The sequence below is a fragment of the Centroberyx affinis genome, unplaced genomic scaffold (genome assembly GCF_046629955.1).
Source record: "Centroberyx affinis isolate AG114_WGS23_722 - 3 ecotype Tasmania unplaced genomic scaffold, CSIRO-AGI_Caff_v1 ptg003327l_1, whole genome shotgun sequence".
Taxonomy (NCBI): Eukaryota; Metazoa; Chordata; class Actinopteri; order Beryciformes; family Berycidae; genus Centroberyx; species Centroberyx affinis.
This window is the reverse complement of record NW_027281328.1, coordinates 136953-158870: the sequence shown is the minus strand read 5'-3', so window position 1 is coordinate 158870 and position 21918 is coordinate 136953. Positions and strand designations below refer to the sequence as shown.

At 44.1% G+C, this 21918-nt stretch overlaps 1 protein-coding gene across 1 annotated transcript in view; it reads left to right on the top strand.

The window, feature by feature from the left end:
• The first annotated feature begins 1158 nt into the window (after positions 1 to 1158).
• The window catches only part of trit1 (tRNA isopentenyltransferase 1), a 32365-nt gene continuing 11605 nt past the window's right edge, over positions 1159 to 21918 (top strand). Inside the window, exons 1-6 of the mRNA XM_071538693.1 lie at positions 1159 to 1317; positions 13281 to 13421; positions 16053 to 16151; positions 16865 to 17022; positions 18907 to 19049; positions 19226 to 19337. Of these exons, the coding sequence (XP_071394794.1) occupies positions 1159 to 1317; positions 13281 to 13421; positions 16053 to 16151; positions 16865 to 17022; positions 18907 to 19049; positions 19226 to 19337 (812 nt within the window). The remainder of the gene's footprint in view (positions 1318 to 13280; positions 13422 to 16052; positions 16152 to 16864; positions 17023 to 18906; positions 19050 to 19225; positions 19338 to 21918) is intronic.

Here is a 21918-nt window from a genome sequence, read left to right as displayed (position 1 = left end):
CATCACGGTTGAGCACAGACTGATCCAGGATGTCATCGTTAACTTTCCCCCTCCTCCTCCTCAGTGAGCTATAACACTTTCCTCTGCTAATCAGTTCAGCACAAAACCACCGTTGGCCTCGATCACTCCTTTTCTTTCTTTCAGAGGGGTAGAGCCTCAGGAGTGGTTAGCCCACAGGTTTCTTATTTTATTTGTGTTTGATTTGTTTTGGTCACTGGTCTCTGCTGTTGGCACGGTCATGGTAGCAGTGGACGTTGCTTACTTTGGGAGTTAGACTATGGTGACTATGGAGCCTTGTCTCAGCACTTTGTTTTTCTGTACCTCATAAGCCTCTATGTATGGGAGAGTAAGTCAGAAAATTAATAAATTCAATGTTAGACATCATGCCTGTTTGTTTGATTCAATGTCTCTCATTCTCTCTCTCTCACTCACACACACACACACACAGTGTTGCAAAAATATCCTCTTGCTGTATGTTGCTTCAGCATTATCAGCTGGATATAGCTACTTCAGTCCAGTGCCCCATTTTGAGCTGGATCAGAATAGATTTTGCTCTAATAAAAACCACCTGTATGAGTGAACACACACTTCTCCCTCTCCCCATCCTGTTTTTATTCTGAGCAGTCTCCAAGGCAACCCATCCTGGCACCTCTGCCATGGCAACAAGCATCTTCGCTCACCACTGCTGAGCTCCTACAGTTTCCATAGAAACAATACCAACTATTCCCCCTTTCTCACTGTAAAGGCATTTCATGGAAATAGTAAAAGTTGTTAATCTAATCTGATCTGTTCACACGTGCAAGTAAATTGCCAGTGCAGCAACAAGGAGATGTAAATCCATTCTGACACTTCTGGATGATACATTTGCTTAACTGGGCTTAATCCAGTTTGATGATAGCAAGTATGGCTTTCTAGGTTGATTACCAAAGGCAGCGTCTAATTTACCTCGCCGAGGGTCGCAATATTAAAATAATTACATTTCTTTATTGTTGCCCAGGGCAAACGACCTTACAAGACAACGCAACATAATCCATCAATCAATGTTACCACAGTAACGGCTTTCTGTTGCCTAGTAACAGAAACCCACCTCTCATCTCTAGCCATATGCACTCACGGCGCATGCGCAGAGCCGTCAGCTGGGCAACGAGGAGCAGCATCATGGCGGCGTCCACTCGTAGCATGCAGTGTGCCTTGCAGAGAGCGATGGTCCCTTCTTTAGTTGTGATTTTGGGAGCTACCGGCACCGGGAAGTCCAAACTGGCGATCGAGATCGGAAAACGGGTTCAAGGAGAAATAATCAGCGCCGATTCCATGCAGGTAAGAAAGCTGTTAGCACGAGGAAATACGCAGCTAGTGCTCGAGACGGCAGCCATAATGCTGTTGATATGCTGGGGCTGGATTGACACGTCAAGATCAACGCATGATGACACTTAAAGACTTAAACAAATTTAACAAGATACAGTACAACATCGGGATGATTGTTCGGCCAAATGAACGCAGATCAGAATGTAAGCGAGCAACTTGTCATCTAGGCTAATGTGGAGCCTTGCGAGGAGTCCAGAGGGTCCGTATAAGAAAAAAACCCAAAACAATGAATAGTTAAATTGTATGATCTCGTCTACTATAAGTTAGCCAGTGAGAAAACAGAATGTGAGAATGGTTATGAATGACGAGTCGGATCAGAGTGTTTCCTCTCCCCATCTGCAGTGTAAAGTCTGAACTAAATCATATCTAACAATAAGATGGGTTTCTTTGGGACAATTCTTACCAAAGAGTGGTCCGTGTTTTAACATCTATGTATCTAGAGGTCATTTTGTCTTGTAAACGTATGGAAACGCTTGATCTACATCCAGTGTCTGTCTGGACAAACTGTCATATGTCCTGTATGGCAGTGACTGCAGTCTGCTACAGAGACATGAGAGTGACAGGACATATCACACATTACCTCTCCTCATTGCAGGCAACGGGAGGTTGTTTATCCACAGAGGAACTACATTAAATTAGCTGTCATGATGGAAATTTAGAGTGGTGATTGGAGGTTTGCAGATGAAGCAGCCCGAATGCAAATAAAATTATAGTCAGGAAGGAAACAAAGTGTCTTTCTCTTTCAAAGTTAATCCCATAGCATTTGGGCAACTTTGAGATAAATAACACTTTCCTCTGCCCGGTTGACAAATGGTGATTAAAATAAAAAAAAAAATCAATGGACTTGCAATTGAAATGTTTTAATGTGACAGTCATTTGTGTTGTCCATGACTGAGTATAAAGGGAATATTGAAATGTTATAAAAAAAAAGTATTTTGGTCATTTCATTATTGTTTTAAGTTTTTGGTATGGAGCTGGCATTATTTTGTGTAAAGTGGCATTCAGTAGGAAATAGTTGCAGGTTTTGGTAAAATAGTAAATCAGACATGTTCTTAGTGATGAGAAGAGGTCTGTCTGCACTTGGCTGTATATGGATATTATATTACAGTGGAGTGACACGAGGATAAAATTAAAGAGCTACATGATGACAGTCTACATTTTGAAATGACAGGCCTTTGCATGCTCTCTTTCATTGGCTGTTCTGTGTGTGTGTGTGTGTGTGTGTGTGACAGCGCGACAACGTTAACATCTCTCACGCTGGCATCGCTTTGCTTTCTTCCCTCCCTCCCTCCCTCCCTCCCACCCCGTCGGTTCTCAGGCTCCGTTGCCGTAGCAACCAGAGGGTGCACACGCAAAAAGAAAAGGTTGGGTGCCGGTTTGAGCCTGGGTCACACTGGAGCACAGCTTACACACACACACACACACACACACACACACACACACACACACACACACACCAACTTTGTCAATGTCCAGCGTGTGTGACATCAGCGGCGGGGGTCGACGCCTGTTCACATCACATTTCATTTGGACTGTTTCACCGTCTCTTTCCCGCATGAACGCCGCTCTTTCTTCCCCCTTCCCGCCTTTCGGTGCGCGTTGTCCTTGACAGCGCGTGTCTCTGCGGGGAGCGAGTCTTCCAGCAGTCACCTGGTACTGGGTAAACTGGGTTACGCTAATAACATTTCAGCCCAGAATATCTCAACGACCAGCAGCTCTAGCGGAGAGAAACGGTGGCCTAGTTACAGCCTAGCAGACCTAGCCTATCTCCACAATCCCCTGCCTTGTTGCTACCCTCCTGCTGGTGTGTGTGACAGAGAGGGAGACACTGACATACAGTGAGAGAGAGAGAGAGAGAGAGGCTGCTTATGTGAGAATGAGGCTGTGTATAGGCTAGAGCCGCGCTGTGTTGTCTTTGGGATAGGAAACAGTCTGGTCTTGTTTGGGAGAAAGCAGCATTGTGCTGAGCCGGTGCACATTCAGCGTCGTGCTACGCCGGCCCAGCAGCTGATAGTGAATGGGACGCTGTGGCCACTGGGAAGTGTCTATTGTCCCGGGGAGAATTGGTTCCCACACTCCCTAACGCTCCTATTGTGTTATTATCGGCCCCCCCTCCCGCCCCCGGCCCACAGTTCATTGGAAATGCAGGGGGATATTATTCACTCATTAAATGAACATACTATCTATGGCACACACACAAGTGCCTGGCTGTACTGTCATTGAATCAGGCCTCGCCAGTAGTGTAAAGCAGGGGTTCCCAAAGCGGGGTCCAGGGACCGCCGGGGGGTCCATGAGAGGGTTCCAGTAAAAAAGACGAAAGATAGATTTCACTGTTATTTCATTCCCCAGAGGATAGCATATTGAGAAAACGTATGACTGTTTTGATCTTAGGTTTCACAGTCCCCGCTGTAGTTATCACCCACCTACAGTATAGACAGTCATATCATTTTGTACCAATTCATATCTAACAGCAAAATCTTCTTGCCGGGTCTCCGCTGGTCCTTAAAAAGTCTGGAAAAATCTTAAATTATCAAAATTTAAGGTCTCAAAAACTATTAAACTGTCTTAAAAATGCTTATTAGTATTATGCTTTTTTCACCATGTAATGACAGGTGTCTCTGTGCTGCATGTCCACTCTTAGATTAATACAGAACAGGGTTAGTATTACAGTATGCTTCATATCTGCTTTACTAAACACAATTAGACTTGAATCCCCATTAACAATTCATTTCCTGTTGTCCCTTCTCTTATACTGCACAGTTATAGGTTAAGAACCTTTTTTTTTTGTTTACTCAGAAATAGGCTGTTTTGGCCAGCTTTTTGTTTCTTTATTTTGGTCTTTGGTCTAAATTGATCTTAAATTCTAATCCAGGTAACATGAAAACGTTCTTGAAAAATCTTAAATTTAGCTTTCTGAAACCTGCAGATACCCTGTCAAGATGGGCTTCCTGGGGAACGAATCTCTGTGGTCTGAGGCAGATTTGGGAGTCCTTGATATGAAAAAATGTGGGAGCCCCTGCCGTAAATCACTGAACTGAAACAGCCATTACCAGCCCACAAAGAATGTTTGGGAATGGTGGAAAGGATGCATACAAAAACTGTAGACAGTGTAATAGTGGAGGCTTTGGTTAAAAGATTTGGATATAGCCTAAGGTTGGTGTGTCAAGGGGTTTGGACTTTGCTTTGGTGTGTGAATGGGGATGAGGGCAACTTCAGATTAGATTAGATTAGATGGAATTTTAATGATCCCAGTGGGAAATTTGGGGTGTTGCAGCAGCAGAGAGTCTCATCTGCATGAGATGGGCCTTGTGCCCTTCTATTGATTATTTAAAATGCACAAGATACAAATGGCTCCCTCTGTTTGGTTAGTTCATGCCCTCACTTTCAAAGTTTCAAACTAATTTCATCCACTTGCCATAATTACTTGAATTTACTTGATTTATTTAGCCTGATATTTTGTTGAGAGAAGATTTATTTAGTTGAATCAAGCTTTTGATGAGGTATAATGGATTGAAATTCCTTAATCAAGTTTCACCTCAGGTAAAAACTGAAGGGTGGAGATGATGTATCAAGGCATTGCCTACTGATGATGCTTGGCATTATTGCTAATAAGGAACAACTGACAGAGATATTGACAGTAAGGGGATAAAGAGAGCGCACTTCAACAAGAGGGATTCCAATGAGGAGTGCACTCTGACCCTGTGATCATGCTTCATACGCTCTGAAGAAGGCTGTTTCCTTCATGTGCTGCTGCAAATTCAATCAGTGAAATGTACGTTCCCCTACTCTGCATTTCAAGGATATTGACAGCTAATGGGCTATACTGTTAGTATGCAGAGCTGATGGATGTTAAAGACTTTATAAAGGGGTTGACACTTGGAGCTTTCCAACACCACATCTCAGAAACAGGGTTGGTGCCATTGCTCTGGACATATTAATTAATCACGTGCGCTCATTTTATATCTGTTTGCATGTGTTTTATGCGATACAAGCACACGTTTTATATAGCGTGCACACAATAGCGTGTCGTGCACATGAGTTAATACATCATTAAATTTTTTTCCACCATAGGGTGGCCACCCCAGGTTGTGTGTGTGTGGGCGGGGGAGTGGTGTGTCCATAGAAAACGGTCTTCAAAGGTCCCAGGGGGCAATTTAACAGGTCATGCACAAGCTGGGTGACCGTTGACCATCACTTTAGTGTGTGTGCATGCATGTGTGACTATTGGAAGTATTGGTGGCCGGTGACCCTCGCTTTATACAGCCAGGACAATAGAAGAAAGAGCTGCCATATTTTCCGAAGGACAACATGAGCAGTGAAACTTGTGACAAAGGAACACAAGTTTGACAGGTTATTTATTATCTGTGGAATGTGAGCCGTAGGACAGACCGGCATGAGTGCTGTCATCTTGGCCTATATAGTCCCATACAGTGACATGAAGTACGTCTTTCTCAGGAAAAACATCTAGGACTAATATAGCATTAGCTTTGAAACGTGATGGTCATGTGAGTCGACCGGTAATTCTACCTCACTAAGTGTCATTCTTTGAAAGGTTATGCTTATTTTAGGTCAGTGGCTCTTTCTCTTAGCTGTCTTTCGGTATCATAGTAGCATGCTAGCCAAAATGTTTCGTTAGCATTGCCCAAACGTAATCAATTCCACACCTGTTACAGGATAAACTGCTCTGCTAACTCAATCTACTATAGTTGTAACTAAAATATTCGCTAGCAAAAAATATTTTTTGTCACACATACAGCAGATTAGCCACCGCAGTTACAAACACATTGTAATACGAATACTGGACGAGCTAGCATCACTCAATACGAGTTGAGAGAGTGCCATTTTGTTAGCATTTGACAATTGTATGCTAATCAATTCCACAACTGTTACGCAAAAAACTGCTTTGCTAGCTCACCTTTAACTGAAATATTCGCCAACAAAAATATTTTTTGTCACACAGATTAGCCACTGTAGTTGCTAAGCAATGCGACTAAACACGTCAAAAATTTCAGCTACTTTTTCTGTCACTCGCAATCTAAATATTTAAGTGATAGCAGTTGTAGTTTTTGAGTTATGAATGTTTGTTCAACACTAGGGCGAGTGAGCATCACTCAATGTAGGGTGAGGGAGCGCCGTTTGACTGATAGACTGACTGACCTGAATTTGGCTCATGAACATGTTTTGTGCCGTGGGAAAAACAACTCTCCTCCTTCCATACGTGTACATGTATCTCTGTAAATTAAAGGAACACATGCTGTAGTCTGGAGGAATGCATTTACCAAACATACAGACATGACAAATTAGGTCGGTGAAAGATTTATAGTGTTGGTTTCTGTAAACCTTCGGTATACTGCCTAGCCCTAGCTCTTATACACACACACACACACACTCTCACACACACACACACACACACACACACACACACACACACACACACACACACACACACACACACACACAGAGCGCTTGTCTGCGTGTTAAACACATCCCACACTCAAACACTGTGCAGCTATGTGTTGTATCCCTCTAATTCACTCACACTCGTCCCTCCTCCTCCTCTCTCTCTCTCTCTCTCTCTCTCTCACTCTCTCGCTCTCTCTCCCCCTCCCTCCCTCTGTCTCTCTATCTGTCTGGTGTGGTGTGGTTATGACCTGTCTGGGTTTTGACGTATCTGTTTGCATTGTAGCTAAGGCAATGCTGCCTCCCACATCCGATTTATGATGCATCTTTTTTAGTAATCTAAGCCTGAGTAGGAGAGAGCCAAAGAAGAGAGCTGATTAACTCTTGTGTGTGTGTGTGTGTGTGCGCGCGCATGCATGTGTGTTGTAAATGGCAGTCTGCGGGCGTGGTGATGCGGTCACCGCTACAGTAAAGCAGCGAGGGAGAGGAGGATGGCAGGATGGAAGAAGGAGGGGGGGAGGAGGAGAACAACGCCATGAATGATTTATTAGTCTGGCATTACTGGGCCATTCCCCACAGAGAGACAGAGAGAGAGAGATGGAGGGATAAATTGTTGAGGGATGGTGCCTTGGGGGGGTGGTGGGGGAGGATGGATGAAAAAAAGAGAAAAGAGGCAGTCGGGGAGGTATTCTGTTTAAAGAAGAGGTATAATGAAGAAAAGAAGGATTTAGAAAGACGGGTGAAGATAAAGCGAGCCGGCTTCCAGTTTGGCTGTTGAATGTGTAGGAAGCAAGGCGGTGTCTAGGGGTCAGACTGAGGACGAATTACACCGTCTCCGGACCAGGGGTCGCCTGATATGGGTTTATGAAACTGATACTGATGTTTTTGTATTGAAGCTGCCAACAGCTGATATTTTGTGCTGATATGCATCTTTAAATTTGACCGTTTTCATGCCAAAAAATGACAAGTATTCAGTTTTTCCCAGAGAGTTTTATTCGTGTCAGGGTGGAAAATCCTCTGAAACAGCATTTAGACCATCAAGCTCCCCACTGAAACCCATATAATGAAATTCTTTTAGGGTTAGCAGCTCATTAAGACCGGTTGGGGAGACTCTGGGCTACATTAGGCCTTTAATTGAAGAATGTATTTAAAAAAAAAAACATTGAGTGATGAGTATGTGCAAAGAAAATCACATTTTATTGCAGGTTTATAGACTTTTATCTATGTGTGTGTCTAATCTTACGCTGGACTGTACTTTTGGCTTTCTCTAAGTGTTACTGCATGTCCCAAAGTTTTCTTTCTTCTCTCTCTCTCTCTCTCTCTCTCTCTCTCTCTCTCTCTCTCTCTCTCTCTCTCTCTCTCTCTCTCTCTCTCTTCTCTCTCTCTCTCTTTCTCTCTTTCTCTCTCTCTCTCTCTCTCTCTCTCTCTCTCCTCACCATGCTCCCCCCCTTATTTGTGTAGCAGAGGACCAGCTGTCTCGTGCAGGGCGTAAGGTTGGCCAGGCAGGCCGGCTGCAGGCTGCAGAGCTCGAACACTGAGCTCATTGTCTGACACACACACACACACACACACACACACACACATTCCTCTCTCTCGCTTTGCTACGTGCCCGTCATTCTCTCTGACACACACAGAAGCCACACGGCCACATCCATTCACATCCATTTCAAAACCAAGACAGGAAGGAGTAGGCAGCCACAGTCTGAACCCACATGAGCTGGGTTTCCATCAAAGTACATTTCTGCAAATTATTCTGTTGAATTAGAAAGGAATTTAACATTTCCCCAATATCCCCGAAAAAGTTTTTACACTTTGTGGAGGTGGAGGATAAAGAAATAACACAATAAATAGCGATGGGAATGCATTTGCGGAAAAAATAATAATGTAGACTTGGCATGACGAATAGTTTAATCTCGTTGCGGTTCAAAAGTGGCTGTCAGCATTCTGAAATGTTGTCTGTAAAATATCTGTCCTCCCAGAAATGTCACACACACACTGTGAGTGTTGCCATGTATAAGGTGCTCAATAGTAGAATATTGCCAAGTGCATTTCTCTTGAAATATGACCAACATTAGCTGACACCAAAAACAACTTGCCCAATACTAATCAATTTTTGAAATCCATCCATTTTGTCACGGATGTGTTTTTCCTGAAGCAGCTCTATTCTACATTCAGGAAGCCTATTGACTCGCTTCAACCCAGCTGATGGAAACACACTTATTTCACGACATTTCAAAAGTTAGTTACTGGCTCTCCCTCCTTTACTGCAGTTTCTCCTCTTGACATCTTCCCTCTCCGCAGCCGCTGTCTCGTTTCCCCCGGGGGGAGTTTCTGGAAGACATGAGTAAACTCGATTAGGTATGTTGATTTTTATCTCGGATTCTTTTATGGCTGTGAGCTCCAACAACGCTGCAATTTGTAGCTAATTTTCGCCGGCTCGACTGGAGTCTTAATTTCTTTCTCATTTCCTCCCCCCCCCCCCCCCCCCCCCCCCCCCCCCCAAAGCATTGTCTCTTCATATCTTCTCCTCAAGTGGCTCTTTTCATTTTTCTGATTTACACTCTCGTCTTCTTCGGCCCGCTCTTACTCTTGGGCCTCTTTGTCCTCGTTAAGAGGGAATTTGAATCATCTCAATCTGTTTTATTCATACGCGCGCACAGATGTGCATTCACGCATTGTTACATAAGGTTTGGCCGTGTCCCATTCAGTGGCAGGTAAGAATGGACAAAACGAGAGCGACTGAGAGGAGGCGGAAAGATGGTAGGATGGAAAAGGAGGAGAGGAAACTTTACCACTAGTGGAGAGAAAGGGAGAGAGAGAGACACAGTTTTAGGAAAATTGGAGGCTGTTAGCCTGGATGTGGTAGGAAGGATGAGATGAAAGGATGAGGAGAGAAAAAAGGGAATGGTGAGATGAAAAACAGGAAGAGTAAGGAAATTAGAGGAGAATTTTTGATGAAAGATGTTACCCACATGGATCAGAGAGATAGCGGTGCAAACTGAATGGTGTGTGTGTGTGCGTGCGTGCGTGCGTGCGTGCGTGCGTGCGTGCGTGCGTGCGTGTGTGTGTGTGTGTGTGTGTGTATATATTTAAAGACTGCCTTTGTCTGCCCTTTCGCCACATTCGGAACAAAAAAAGTGTAAATACGGGAGCAGTCGAGGAGCGTGGCTCAAAATAAGAGACACATGACCCTCACACACTGTTGATTTGTCTCTCTCTCTCTCTCTCTCTCTCTCTCTCTCTCTCTCTCTCTCTCTCTCTCTCTCTCTCTCTCTCTCTCTCTCTCTCTCTCTCTCTCTCTCTCTCTCTCTCTCTCTCTCTCTCTCACACGCACACACACACACAGATATATATTAAGCTCTCCAACTTGATGCCAACCTATCTCTCTGAGCATCTCTATCTCTGTCTCTCTCTCTTGCTCTCTCCATCTTTCTGCCTCCATTCTGCTACCCATCATCCTGTCTTCTCTCTGCACAATCTGTCTCAAGTGTGTGTGTGTGTGTGTGTGTGTGTGTGTGCGAGCGCGGAGTCGGGGTGGGGGGGGGGATAATGCGTGCAAATTTCTCAGGGAGCATCCTGTTCTCTGTAACAAGAACACAGCGCCCCTCTGTCTCCTCTCCTGTCTGTTCGCCTCTCCTTTTTTTCTGTCTCTGCTCTTCCTCTCCAGCGATCTTGTTCTTTCCAGCCCTCCTTCAAACCTTCACCCTCCTCCATTTGCTCTTCCTCCCTCCCTCCGCCCCCCCCCCCTCCCTTCCCTCCCCTCCTTCCTTCCACCCATCCATCCCTCCCTCGGCTGACAGCGGTGTCGTGCGGAGAAGCCGTGAATAATTTATCGGGCTGGGTTGTTCTGCCCTGCCCTGCTCCGCTCCCCGCTTTTGGCTTGCCGCGGTGCTGAAGTACAGTTGCTGAAGTGCAAAGCAACCCCCCCCCCCCCCCAAACACACACACACACCAGGCACCAAGGCTATCAATAGCCAATGCGCGGCCGTATCGATTAACCAGTGAGTGTACGGCGGGTTAAACGCTCTGTAATGATGTTGTCCGGAAATGTAAGATTCATCCTGTTGGAATCTGTTTGAAAACAAAATGAGGATCTGTTGGAGAGGATGTTGGCACGCCTTGCACCACAACATGCCGCCTATTTTAGAGAGCTGATTGGGTGTATGAGCAGCAGACATGCATGCAATACATTTTTCAACTGAAAAATAAAAAATGAAATCAAGTTTACAAAAACTACGCGAAAACTATATTCTCCTGGTTCCAAATCTAGCTAAAATAAAATGGAAATATTATATATTTTTTGTTGTTTTGATCCCGTCCTGAGAGTGGAGAAACAGTAATTTCTATCATGATGGCAAATTATTCTCCCTGTTCACCCTAAATCTTGTAAAGAAATGTGAATGATGTACTTTCTTAAACATGAAGACAACGTTATTAATTGGCCCCAAATGAAAGGACTAAAACGGAAAAATAGAAAAAAAACAAAAAAAACCTTACCTATTTGGAAGACCTAAAATCCTGACAAAAACTAAAGCTGAATTTGAAAGTGGAACTGAAACTAAAACAGAAATAAAAACAACATTAAAATCAGAAATCAAAGCTGTAATAACCTTGGGGCACAGGGAGCATGAGAAGCTCTTATCACACTCCTATAACTTGCAGGTTGCAGGTAGGTGTGCTTTCTCCCAAAACCCCTTCAGACTGTAAGCCTCCTTCATTGGCGTGTGTAAGATGCAAAAAGCAAACATATTTGTGGCTTACCAACCACAGTTCCCAAGGCTGATGCAGGCCGTAGGGCTCATCCCTACGGACTGGGAAAACCGTTGTTCGTCACTCTGTCTTCATCCTCTCCCACTCCACTTTCCCAACTGTTTCCTGGTTAGTAAGATCTCCAAAATGGGCCAAAATCTTTTTTTACACAGTGTAGCCTATCATTTGTTTCCCGAATCTCTTCTTTTTTTACTGGAAAAATCAGCTTGAAAGTGTAAACGGTGACTTCACCCTCCACTCATTCACAGTGTGCTATAATAGCAGGAAAGTCATGCTTGTGTGTAGATTTGGGAGTTTGCTCTGGTCCCTGTAGCTGGCTGACTGCTCATGATTTAAAGGCAGTATTTTCCCAGGTCTGAATTATCAGACAGTAGAGAGCTTCACTACACCTTCTTACCAAATCGAGGCTGAATCCAACTACAAGTTAAAGCCTATACTCTGTTGGCAAGAATGTCTGGGAAGCGTTTGACTCACTAGACTTTCATAATGTTTTCCTGGCAGCGGCAGGCTGATTCACTCTCTGATCCACATACACACACACATACCTCTTTGATGGTTGATGGTAGACTACACATAGAAGCTATGGAGAAGCCAAGGCCATAGAGTTGTGTTTCCACCATAAATAGGCATTGTCAACGGTTGGCGTTGCTGAAATACACTGTAACCCAGCAATTCACATTTCTGTGACTGTGACTGACGCTCACAGTATTCCGCTTTTTTTCTGCAAAAGTTGAACTGTATTCAATTTTAGAAAGTGCACTGCTCCACCTAAAGAAATGCATCTGGCCACCTTAACAGCAAAGTATAAATGCAAGATTCTCCAATTCACGTTTGACAGCTACAGAGACAGAAACAAGCTTTTGCACGATTATCCAACCAGGAACTGCAGGCAAACAAAACAGGTGACAGGCAGCTCGGATAGCAACATAATAGTCAGAATTTGTTTGACAGGATGGGGAACAAGTGAGACGAGGCGTTTACTGTCAGTTTTAAAGGATGGAAAGGCCTATAGAGAAGAGCAGCCCAGATGGAAAGTGCTCTGCATCCCGAGACATTCCTTAAGAGACTTCAGCCCTGACAGTGCCTAAGTGTGTGTGTGTGTGTGTGTGTTTGAGAATCAGAGACTGGCGGTGACACCCAGCTGCCACATTCCATGAGAGAGCCCCCTTCGCTGGGTGATATAACATTGACAGAGGAGGTGTGTGTATTACAGGAAGGGTTCGGTTCTTGGGCCTTTCCTTCCAAAGTCAAAAATCACACATCGATCTCTAGCCTTGTTTGTTTTAGCTACTTTTTTTTTTACAGTGTTTTTCAAGATTTCATATTTTCTGGGACACACAACTCTCATTCAAGTTCCATTCTTAGAGCGCATTAGTGTAGACTTTTATGTCATTGATTTTTATTTTTTTTTAGTTTGATCGTGCTAATCTTTTTATCTTATTTGATTTTTATTCTAACAGTTTCCTTTTTGGATGTGTTTCCTATTTTTACCTCTTCTTTACTATTGTTGTGTGTATCTCTTCCTGTAAAGCACTCTGCTTTTAAATAAGTGCCATGTAAATTAAGTTTATTACTCATTTCTAATGAAAATTCTCATTCACTTCCCCTCACATCCCCCTCCACCATTACATTCTGCTGCTTTATATTAGATTTTTTACGATTTGCTTGTTAATATCTATTTTCCCCCCTGAATGTACTGTATCCCTGTTCCTGTCTGTTGATTGGCTGCATTGTTTTCCCCGCAGGTATACCAGGGCCTGGACATCATCACCAATAAGGTGACGGCTGAGGAGCGCGCTCAGTGCAGACATCACATGATCAGCTTCGTGGACCCGCTGGTCAGCGGCTACACGGTGGTCGACTTCAGGAACAAAGCCCTGGCCCTCATATCCTTCCTGGAAGCATGTAAAACCAGAGGAACAATATTCTCCGTAACACCTGCTATCACACACTGCTATCACCCTGTAACACCTTTCCCCACATTATAAAGTGCTAACTAGCGGGGATGATTTCTGTTGATTTGACCTTCTCTAATTGGTTTGTGTGTGTGTGTAGAAAGAGATCTGCTATGCCCTGGTTTTCTGTCAGTGTGTTCTCTCGCTCTGGGCTGAATTATCCATATATGGCTTTGGGCGAGTGCCCGGGGGCACCAGCCAATTTGTCTTGTTGGGGGGCATCACAGCATTCAAACCACAATTATACCTTATATAACTTATATAATATAAGTTTCGTCATATTTTCTTTATATATTACTCTCTGGCGGGAATCCATACAGGGCCAAAATTAACCTTTGATACTAAAAAAGAATATGCATAAAGAGAAAGTATCATGATTAGTGTGTAGGTGTGGACCTTCGGGCCAATCACAGTGCTTAAAAACGCAAACTCCACCCAACCGGGAAGCTGGGCCACAGTTAAATCTGAGCCACGGAGCTGACAGGTTGTGTTGTGAAATCACCAGCAAGGATGGTTGGTGTCCGGCCGATTGCGGTGGGCTGGTCTGGACTACCGTCCCAGTCCATTCCTGAATGAGCTGCTCCTTTCACCTTCTGGAGTTCCCGCTGTCACATCACCTCACCAGAAGTGACTGCTTGCTACAGTCATTGAGCTTGCCTTATTTGGTGGTATGTGGGGCCTTGTCCGTGGTGCTGAAGTTGCATTAGATGTCTGTAATTATTTTTTTTTTCTTTTTTGTTTTATGATTTTTTTAGTCATGCTCTGTAATGGTTTGGCATTTAGTCTTCATTCAGGCCTTTGAAAATTTATGTTGGAAGCAATGATTTTCAACATGATGTCTTTGATGTGAGTTGCATTCAAATTTGTAGTCAATCTATGGTGTAAAGTAATTTGTTGGTTAGTACATTGTCATTATAGTTTAAGTTAATGTAAATTTATGATCTTTATTGCCATAGTAAATTTAACTTTTTTGCGTGTAAAGTGGAAGGAGGGGGGCACTTCATGTGAGGTCACCCTGGGGCACCACACTGTGTTAATCCGGGCCTGCTCTCGCTGCAGATGTTTCACTGAAAAGGGAGAAGAGAGAGATCACTAGAGAGGATATTAATAGAGGAGTCTGTGTCTGTGGTCCGCCTACACACACACACACACACACACACACTCACACACTCACACACACACGCACACTCTCACACTCTCACACACACGCACATGCACACTGGGCAGTCACACCCTCCCGCAGACACCGGCCGTCACACAGATGTGGAGAGAGGAGGCGATAACTAGAGAGGGTATTAATAGATCAGGAAGGCGCACACACACTCATACTCTCTCTCTCTCGCTCTCGCTCTCTCTCGCTCTCTCTCTCTTACACACACACTCATGCTCTCACACTCACCAGTGCGGCGAGGGGCTGCGGTAGCTCTAAGAATAGGCTCAGTGCAGCTCTAGCCTGCTGGTAGGAAGAGAGAGAAATGTAAAGAGATGAATGCCGATTAGAATGGAGAGAAGCAGTGTGCCGTGGATATGGATCTGTGAGGCAGAAAAGGCAGAGAAAAGAGGGGATAGAGGCTGAGAAAAGAGGGGACACAATAGTCAGAGATGGCTGACAATCTGGAGAGGTTTAAAGATGCAGCCGGCGGATATAATGACACATCAGCAGCTATCAACCCTTCACTCAACATGCCGCTCACATAAAACTCCCTCTGTATCCCCTCCCTCGCCGCTTGTCTGCGATCCTCCTCTTCTCAATCTCTTCCCCATCTTCTGCTCCTTTCCCTCTAAGAGTAGAGTGATGCGGGGAGGGGACCGGGCTTTGTGTGTCTGTGTGTGTGTGTGTGTGTGTGTGTGTGAGAGAGAGAGAGTGAGAGAGGGAGGAGGTGAGTGATGATGGCTGATGGGCCTTATCTTGTCTGAGTGGTTATTTAATTATCCCTGGGTGGGGAAGGTGGGCGAGGGGGGGGAGAGAGAGAGAGAGAGAGAGAGAGAGAGAGGGAGAGAATAAGGTGTGGCACACAAGCTCTTTATCTGCATGTTCAGTAGGCTTTGACCGATATGGGTTCATCAAGGCCGATACAGATATTTTTGGATTAATGTCAGAGGTGCACCAAACTCACCGGCCGATATTGAATTTTTAATAAAAGGGCAAAATGAACCCAATATATTGGTGTAACCCTCATGCTCAGAGACGGGGAAAAAAAGAGGGAGAGAGAGACTGAGGCGTAGCAGCTACCTCACATACAGTCATATTGAATGACCAGAACAGAGGAGTGGATCATCTTACCGGCTAGAATGCGCTCAGTTAAATGCTGACAAGAAAGGAGAAATCCACTGAGAGTGAATCTTGAGCTTGATACTGCTGTCGAAGCCCCTTTTTTATAATGATACAGCCTAATATTGACCGTAAATTCATATTCAATATCTCCCTGTTATTCTTGCTTATCCAGTATTCTGCTAAGGCTTTTAGTTTTATAGTTCATATTGTGTATCCATGTGTAGAGCGGTTAGAGTTAAATACAAGTACAAATACAAAGACGTGTGTCTTCCTTAACACACTCCAACATCGAGGACATGCACAGCAGAGACAAGCTGCCCATCATCGTTGGAGGGACAAACTATTACATCGAGTCCCTGCTGTGGAGAGTGCTGGTGGATGCAGGGGTGGGTACCGTAGCAGCTAATGTTGTCTTTGCCTCACCTTTTTTTTTTCTTGCCACACACACACACCCGCACACTTTTTTTGTCCTCATCCCCCTCTCGCTCCCTCCTCTTTCACACATCTTCTCATTTATCTTCGCCCACTCTCTCTCTCTCTCTCGAATTCAAACTCCAACTAAAACAGTGCTGCTAAAACAGTCGATACCAAGAATGAGCTCCGCGTTAAGCCACATTATGCTGCCTTCATTGCTGAGGGATATGTTGTAATTCCGAGTTGAGCGCGCACAAATGCACCCTAATTAATTAAGTCAATTTTTCTTCGATACCCAAGTTGATGAGATGTGACGTTTAAGGGGCGTGTCTTAACAGGAAAAAATGGCTGGAGCACGGAAGCACTGTAATAATTTCATTAAAACAATAATGTGCTGGATGCGCATTTTCTCCTCTTTCTCCTCATTCTGTCACTACAGCACAAAACAGATCTGTGCCACTTGATTTCTAAAGTAAACCAACGGCCACCAAAAACTGCTTTCGCTACATGTTCCATTTTGTTATTATTTCTGACCAAAAGCACTTGAATGCACCAATAAGTCGTACGTATGAAAGTCGTTTATGTCCTACGAATTTGGAAGCAGGAGCTTACGAGGCGCACTTGAAGGCAGCTTTAGGCCTATTTGAGCCCATGTCTAAACCATCAAATGAAACGGCCCTTACAGCAGGAGAACGAGGAGTCGGGGAAGGAAGGAGGTGGAGCTCCTAACAGGAAGGTGGAGCTGGAGAAACTGGGAGGAGCCGAGCTGCACAAGCGACTGATGGAGGTGGACCCCAAAATGGCCGCCATGTTGCACCCTAACGACGCACGCAAAATTGCCAGGTGAGAGCCGGTGGACTGTCTTCATTTGTGCTTCATTTACACTCTGTCTCATTTTACAATACAAGGGTGAAAGTAGCAAATTACGAACGTTAGCTAGCTATAACACTAAATACTCACATTTATTCATGATAGTAGCTTAGTCAACATTAGCCAAAAAGCCGTCCCTCCAGCTACAGTGTTATTGGTTTGCGTTAGCCGGGTTGTCTTGCTAGTTCGCTAACCTCGCTAGCTAGTTGGATGGCTAAGAGCGAAAGAAATATCAATACAGTAGTGACATGAATTTAAGAATCAAATTTTTATAACCCTCAACACATATGTCTTGCCACTTGTCTGTTTTACATTGCATGGTAAAGATATTGTATAACAAATATCTGTTTTGGTTTTTTTTTCAAGTTACTTTTACATTTTAAATGAGCTACTTTTTAGTTTTAGTCAGATTTTTACACCAGTAATTTTACTATTTAAGAAAATTTCAGCAGATTACCAGTACTTTTACTTGAGTGGGAAGGTTTAGTTTACTCTTTCCACCCCTGTTATACTGTGGTGTGTATTGTGTGTGTGTGTGTGTGTGTGTGTGTCGATAACTTGTTTGTGTGTATGTGTGTGCATATGAGTGACATCAGTATTTTTGAGTTTTCTCTTGTTTGTGTGAGATGCCAAAGGGCTACCGTGCTCTGTGACTGTCAAACTATACAAGCCACCACCCAATCCACGTTGACAGGACCAGTGTCTGTTTACACACACACACACACACATACACACACACACACACACACAGAGGGATGATGTCTTTCAGTCAGCGCACTCTGGTCTTTTGTGTGAGAAGGTTAGGTTACCCTGCTCCTCCAGCTGACAGGAGGCGACAGGAATCATCTTTTCCTTCATAACCTCTGAGTGCAGCCAGGCGCGGCTAAAGAGGCCGGTGTGGATTTGAATCCCGTCTTCTCAAAAGTTTGTTGAGTGCAAGTTGAACGCAGAACGTGCCGCTGGTGAGATTGAGAAGCAACTCGCAGCACATCTGTTGGGAATGGATAGGACACAACAAAATGGGATTGGATACAACACGTCTTTGTCTAGCCATGGTCATGGTTTATTTTTGCCCTATTTTTTACCCCCATCTTGTCCTGTAGATTTAGTGTTACTGATGTGGCAGCCGTCTTCTGGCTTCACATTCAGACTAGATTCACACTAGGATCTATATTTGTGCCTGAAAAGGGGGTAGGATATTTTCTGGCATTTTATATATCAGTGGAGGGTAAACTCACCTAAACTCAGATTACCCATCTTCTATTTTACAGAATAGATTGCACCCATCTTTTTAGGGCTGACATAAATCTTTCTGAGGTAAATTCATAGTATAGATCATAGGAATTTGTATTGAGCTGATTTAAGTTATATCAAGATAAAGTATTTTAAGATAGAAAAAAGCATAAATGACTGCTTTTCTGACAATGTAATTGATTTAACTCAAGACCAAACCCTAATCTGTATAAAGCCTGACATCTAAACAAAAAGAATGCTACTGAAACTGCCATCTGCTATTGGCTGATCTTTGGTGCCAGGTAATGTCACCACGTGTTGTACTCTATAGAAGGAGACATTACTTAACTAAAGGAAAAGGAATGTTGCAATGATATTTTCAGTTGTGTTTTTGAAATATTGAGCAGTGAATGTTACGGTGACTTTTTTTGTTCTAAAATGGAAATACAAGTGATCTAGTATAAGGTGGTGGATCTGAACGTTCTCCCACCTGACTGACCCTCTTCCAGACAGTTTATCTAATGCCTGCTGGTATAGGGGAGGCTGTGGTATGTGAGGGGGAACATGACTGGAGGCCTTTTTATTTACCCACTACATCACTGCTTGTATGATTGTCCCCGGCAGGAGCCTACAGGTGCACGAGGAGACGGGCGTCCCCCACAGCCGCTGGCTGGAGGAGCAGCGGGGGCAGGAGGGGGGCGACGGGCTCGGGGGGCCGCTGAGGTACCCAGACCCCTGCATCTTCTGGCTGCACGCCGACATGGACGGTAAGGAGGGGAGGATCGTATGGATTTTTCCGTTTTAGAGTAATCTCTATTTCTCAAAGCAACAGAATTGTCAATATTAATAAGGGAGCGTCAATAGAAAGTGCAGTAACGCGTTTGGTTTATGTGTCTGACTCGTAATATCTCTGCCTCTCTCCCCCTCCCTCCCTGTCCTCCAGCTCTAGACAAGCGGTTGGACGCTCGTGTAGATGAGATGTTGTCTGTAGGACTAATAGAGGAGCTCAGAGACTTCCATGTCCGCTACAACCAGCAGAAAGTCCAGGACCACAGGTAGCAAACCAGCAGCCAAACATGTCCGACCCCCTGATTGCATACAATCAGTTGCTTGATGTTCATCCTGAAGCATCCAAGGTGATGGCGAAGATCGAGATTTTATTCTCATTGTCCTATCCATGTTAATGATCCAGAAGCTCCTCTCAGTGAATTCAGAGTTAATTCCCCTCTTCCCTATAAGCAGGGCAATAGCAGTGAAGTGAACTGAGCCAAGCAGTTACCCAGGTATTTATTTGTCCTGCATGCTCTGACAGATCGCTCTGCGCTGTTGTTTCCCAAGGGCCCGGAGACCAATTTAGTCACAGCCCGCGCTGTTGCGAGACTAATTCACATGGGCCTGATCTGTCTTTGGGACGTCCAGTGATTTGTAATAATTGCAGAGATAAGCCCTCTCTGGATGGCATTAGTATTACCAGGGGAGGCCTGGTGATTGGTAATTATTACCTCAGGACTCGAGGAATTTTATCCCGTCCCAAACAAACATGTCAGTGATTTTCTCCAGTTAACCCGGTAAAGATGACGGTAGAAATGACCTACTGTATTTTGAGTGAACGCCGGTATGTTGACATCTGGTGTTTCATGCAATTACAGACTTGTGTACTTGGCATTTCCATTACAAGAGAGAGACATACAACCAGTGGCGGAGCAGAGCATCATCTCTTTCAGTGATATGGAGCAACTTGAAGAGAGTTTTGCCGGTTTTGATATGCTGTAGGTGATCCCCATGGTCCAGGGACACTTAGTTTACTGTCTAGATGATTTAGTGAAATTACTGATGTGCATGGAAAAAACATAATAACTGACCTCCCCTGGTAATCTAAATGCTGTCCGGAGAGGGCTATTGTCTGTGATTTTAATACTGTGTGGATCTTAACATGTTTGGAAAATTCCATCCCAAATTACCTAGTGTATTTTGGCGAGGACAGAGGCCCCTGATAATATTAAACCTGTGTGAATCGAACTCTTGGTAATATCTCAGTAATTTCAGCTGCAATGTGTTTTGGCGAGCAATTTCTTGTTTTTCTTCTCAATGCGCAATTTCCATCTTCCTCCTGTCATGAAAAAGGAAGGTAGTAGAGGAATCTATATAGGAATGTTTGAATGTGTTTTTGCATGAATGCATTCAAGTTTTCCTTTGCTAAGTGACAGATTGTAAAATACAAACCAGCTTCAGCTAATTTCGTTATCCTATAGGCATGTGTTTCTTGAAATGTGGAGCTAATATGAGTTCCTCACATGATACCAGGCCTGTGCGAACAGGGCTTTTGTCCCCAGTGTTAAGCACTGTAATGTCATTTTTATGCGCTGTGTGTAATACCAGGGGACCATTATGGGTTAAAGGATTTCTATGGTTTCTCTCTAAATTTCTGCTTGCAGCCGGATGGAAAACATCATGATCAATAATTCCACTTATATGCACACACCAATTGATCAAACAAGTATTATTTTTGCTTTTACCAACAAGCATTTTCCTTTACAGAAACAAATGCTCCATTGTCTGTACCACTAGATTTTAGATGCAATTACACTAATTATCTACTTACCATATGCTGTTATACAATAGATAAATTGCATCAAATTGCAAGATCACTGAAGGGTTTATTTTATTCCCCCTGTGTATGGGTCTCAGTGATGTGGTGTTGGTGGTTGATTTCAGAATTTGATAACAAACACTAAACGGTTTACTCCTTATGTTTTTCTTTCCAGATTGTTTATGTGGTTGGTAATAATTACAATTACAGGACCTCCCGCAGTAGAACTAGTCCAGTTTGAACTGGACTTTAGTACGGCTGCATCACGATGGCATTTGGGGGAAAAAAAGATTGCTACACATGTGCTGCTGTGTGGGCTTCACTAATAGCTGAAAAGGGGAAAAGGATAGGTGGACAGATAGTGCTGTGTAGGTCTCTTTTGGCAGGAGATATTGATATGCCATCTGTGTGTGTGTGTGTGTGTGTGTGTGTGTGTGTGTGTGTGTGTGTGTGTGTGTGTGTGTGTGCGTGTGTGCGCGCGATTGAGTGATGGGGTGTGGCTGCGGGGAATTGATGCATTGGTGGCATGGTGCCCAGGATGCCGCCAACTCCCTGCTTCCCTCCCTCCTTCCTTTCATCACCCCATCACCCCATCCCACCTCATCAGCCAGCAGCCCATCACTCCTCCTCCTCTTCCTCTTCCTCCTCTTCTTCCTCCTCTCTCTCTCTCTTTCTCCCTCCATCTCTGCCACCATTGCCCTCTCAGCATCATCTAACAATCTGATCACCCAAGCACTTTTACCCCCCTCCCCCCTCTCTCTCGCTCTCTTTCTCCTTCCTCATGTCTCCATCCCTGACTGCTGTGGCCAGACATCAAGGTCAAATCTCTCTCTCTCTCTCTCTCTCTCTCTCTTTTGCCCACTCTTTTTTCCCCTCCATCGACTGCATTTCCTGTGCTCTGTCCCTGTTCTCAAATTTCCATGTCTGTCTCTCTGCCGGTCTAGCCGTGTGTATTTCTGTTATTTCCTCTCCCTTTTTTGTCTGTCATACATCTATAAGTTCAGGACTTATAACAATCATCTTATATGTTATAGCACTTTTCAAAG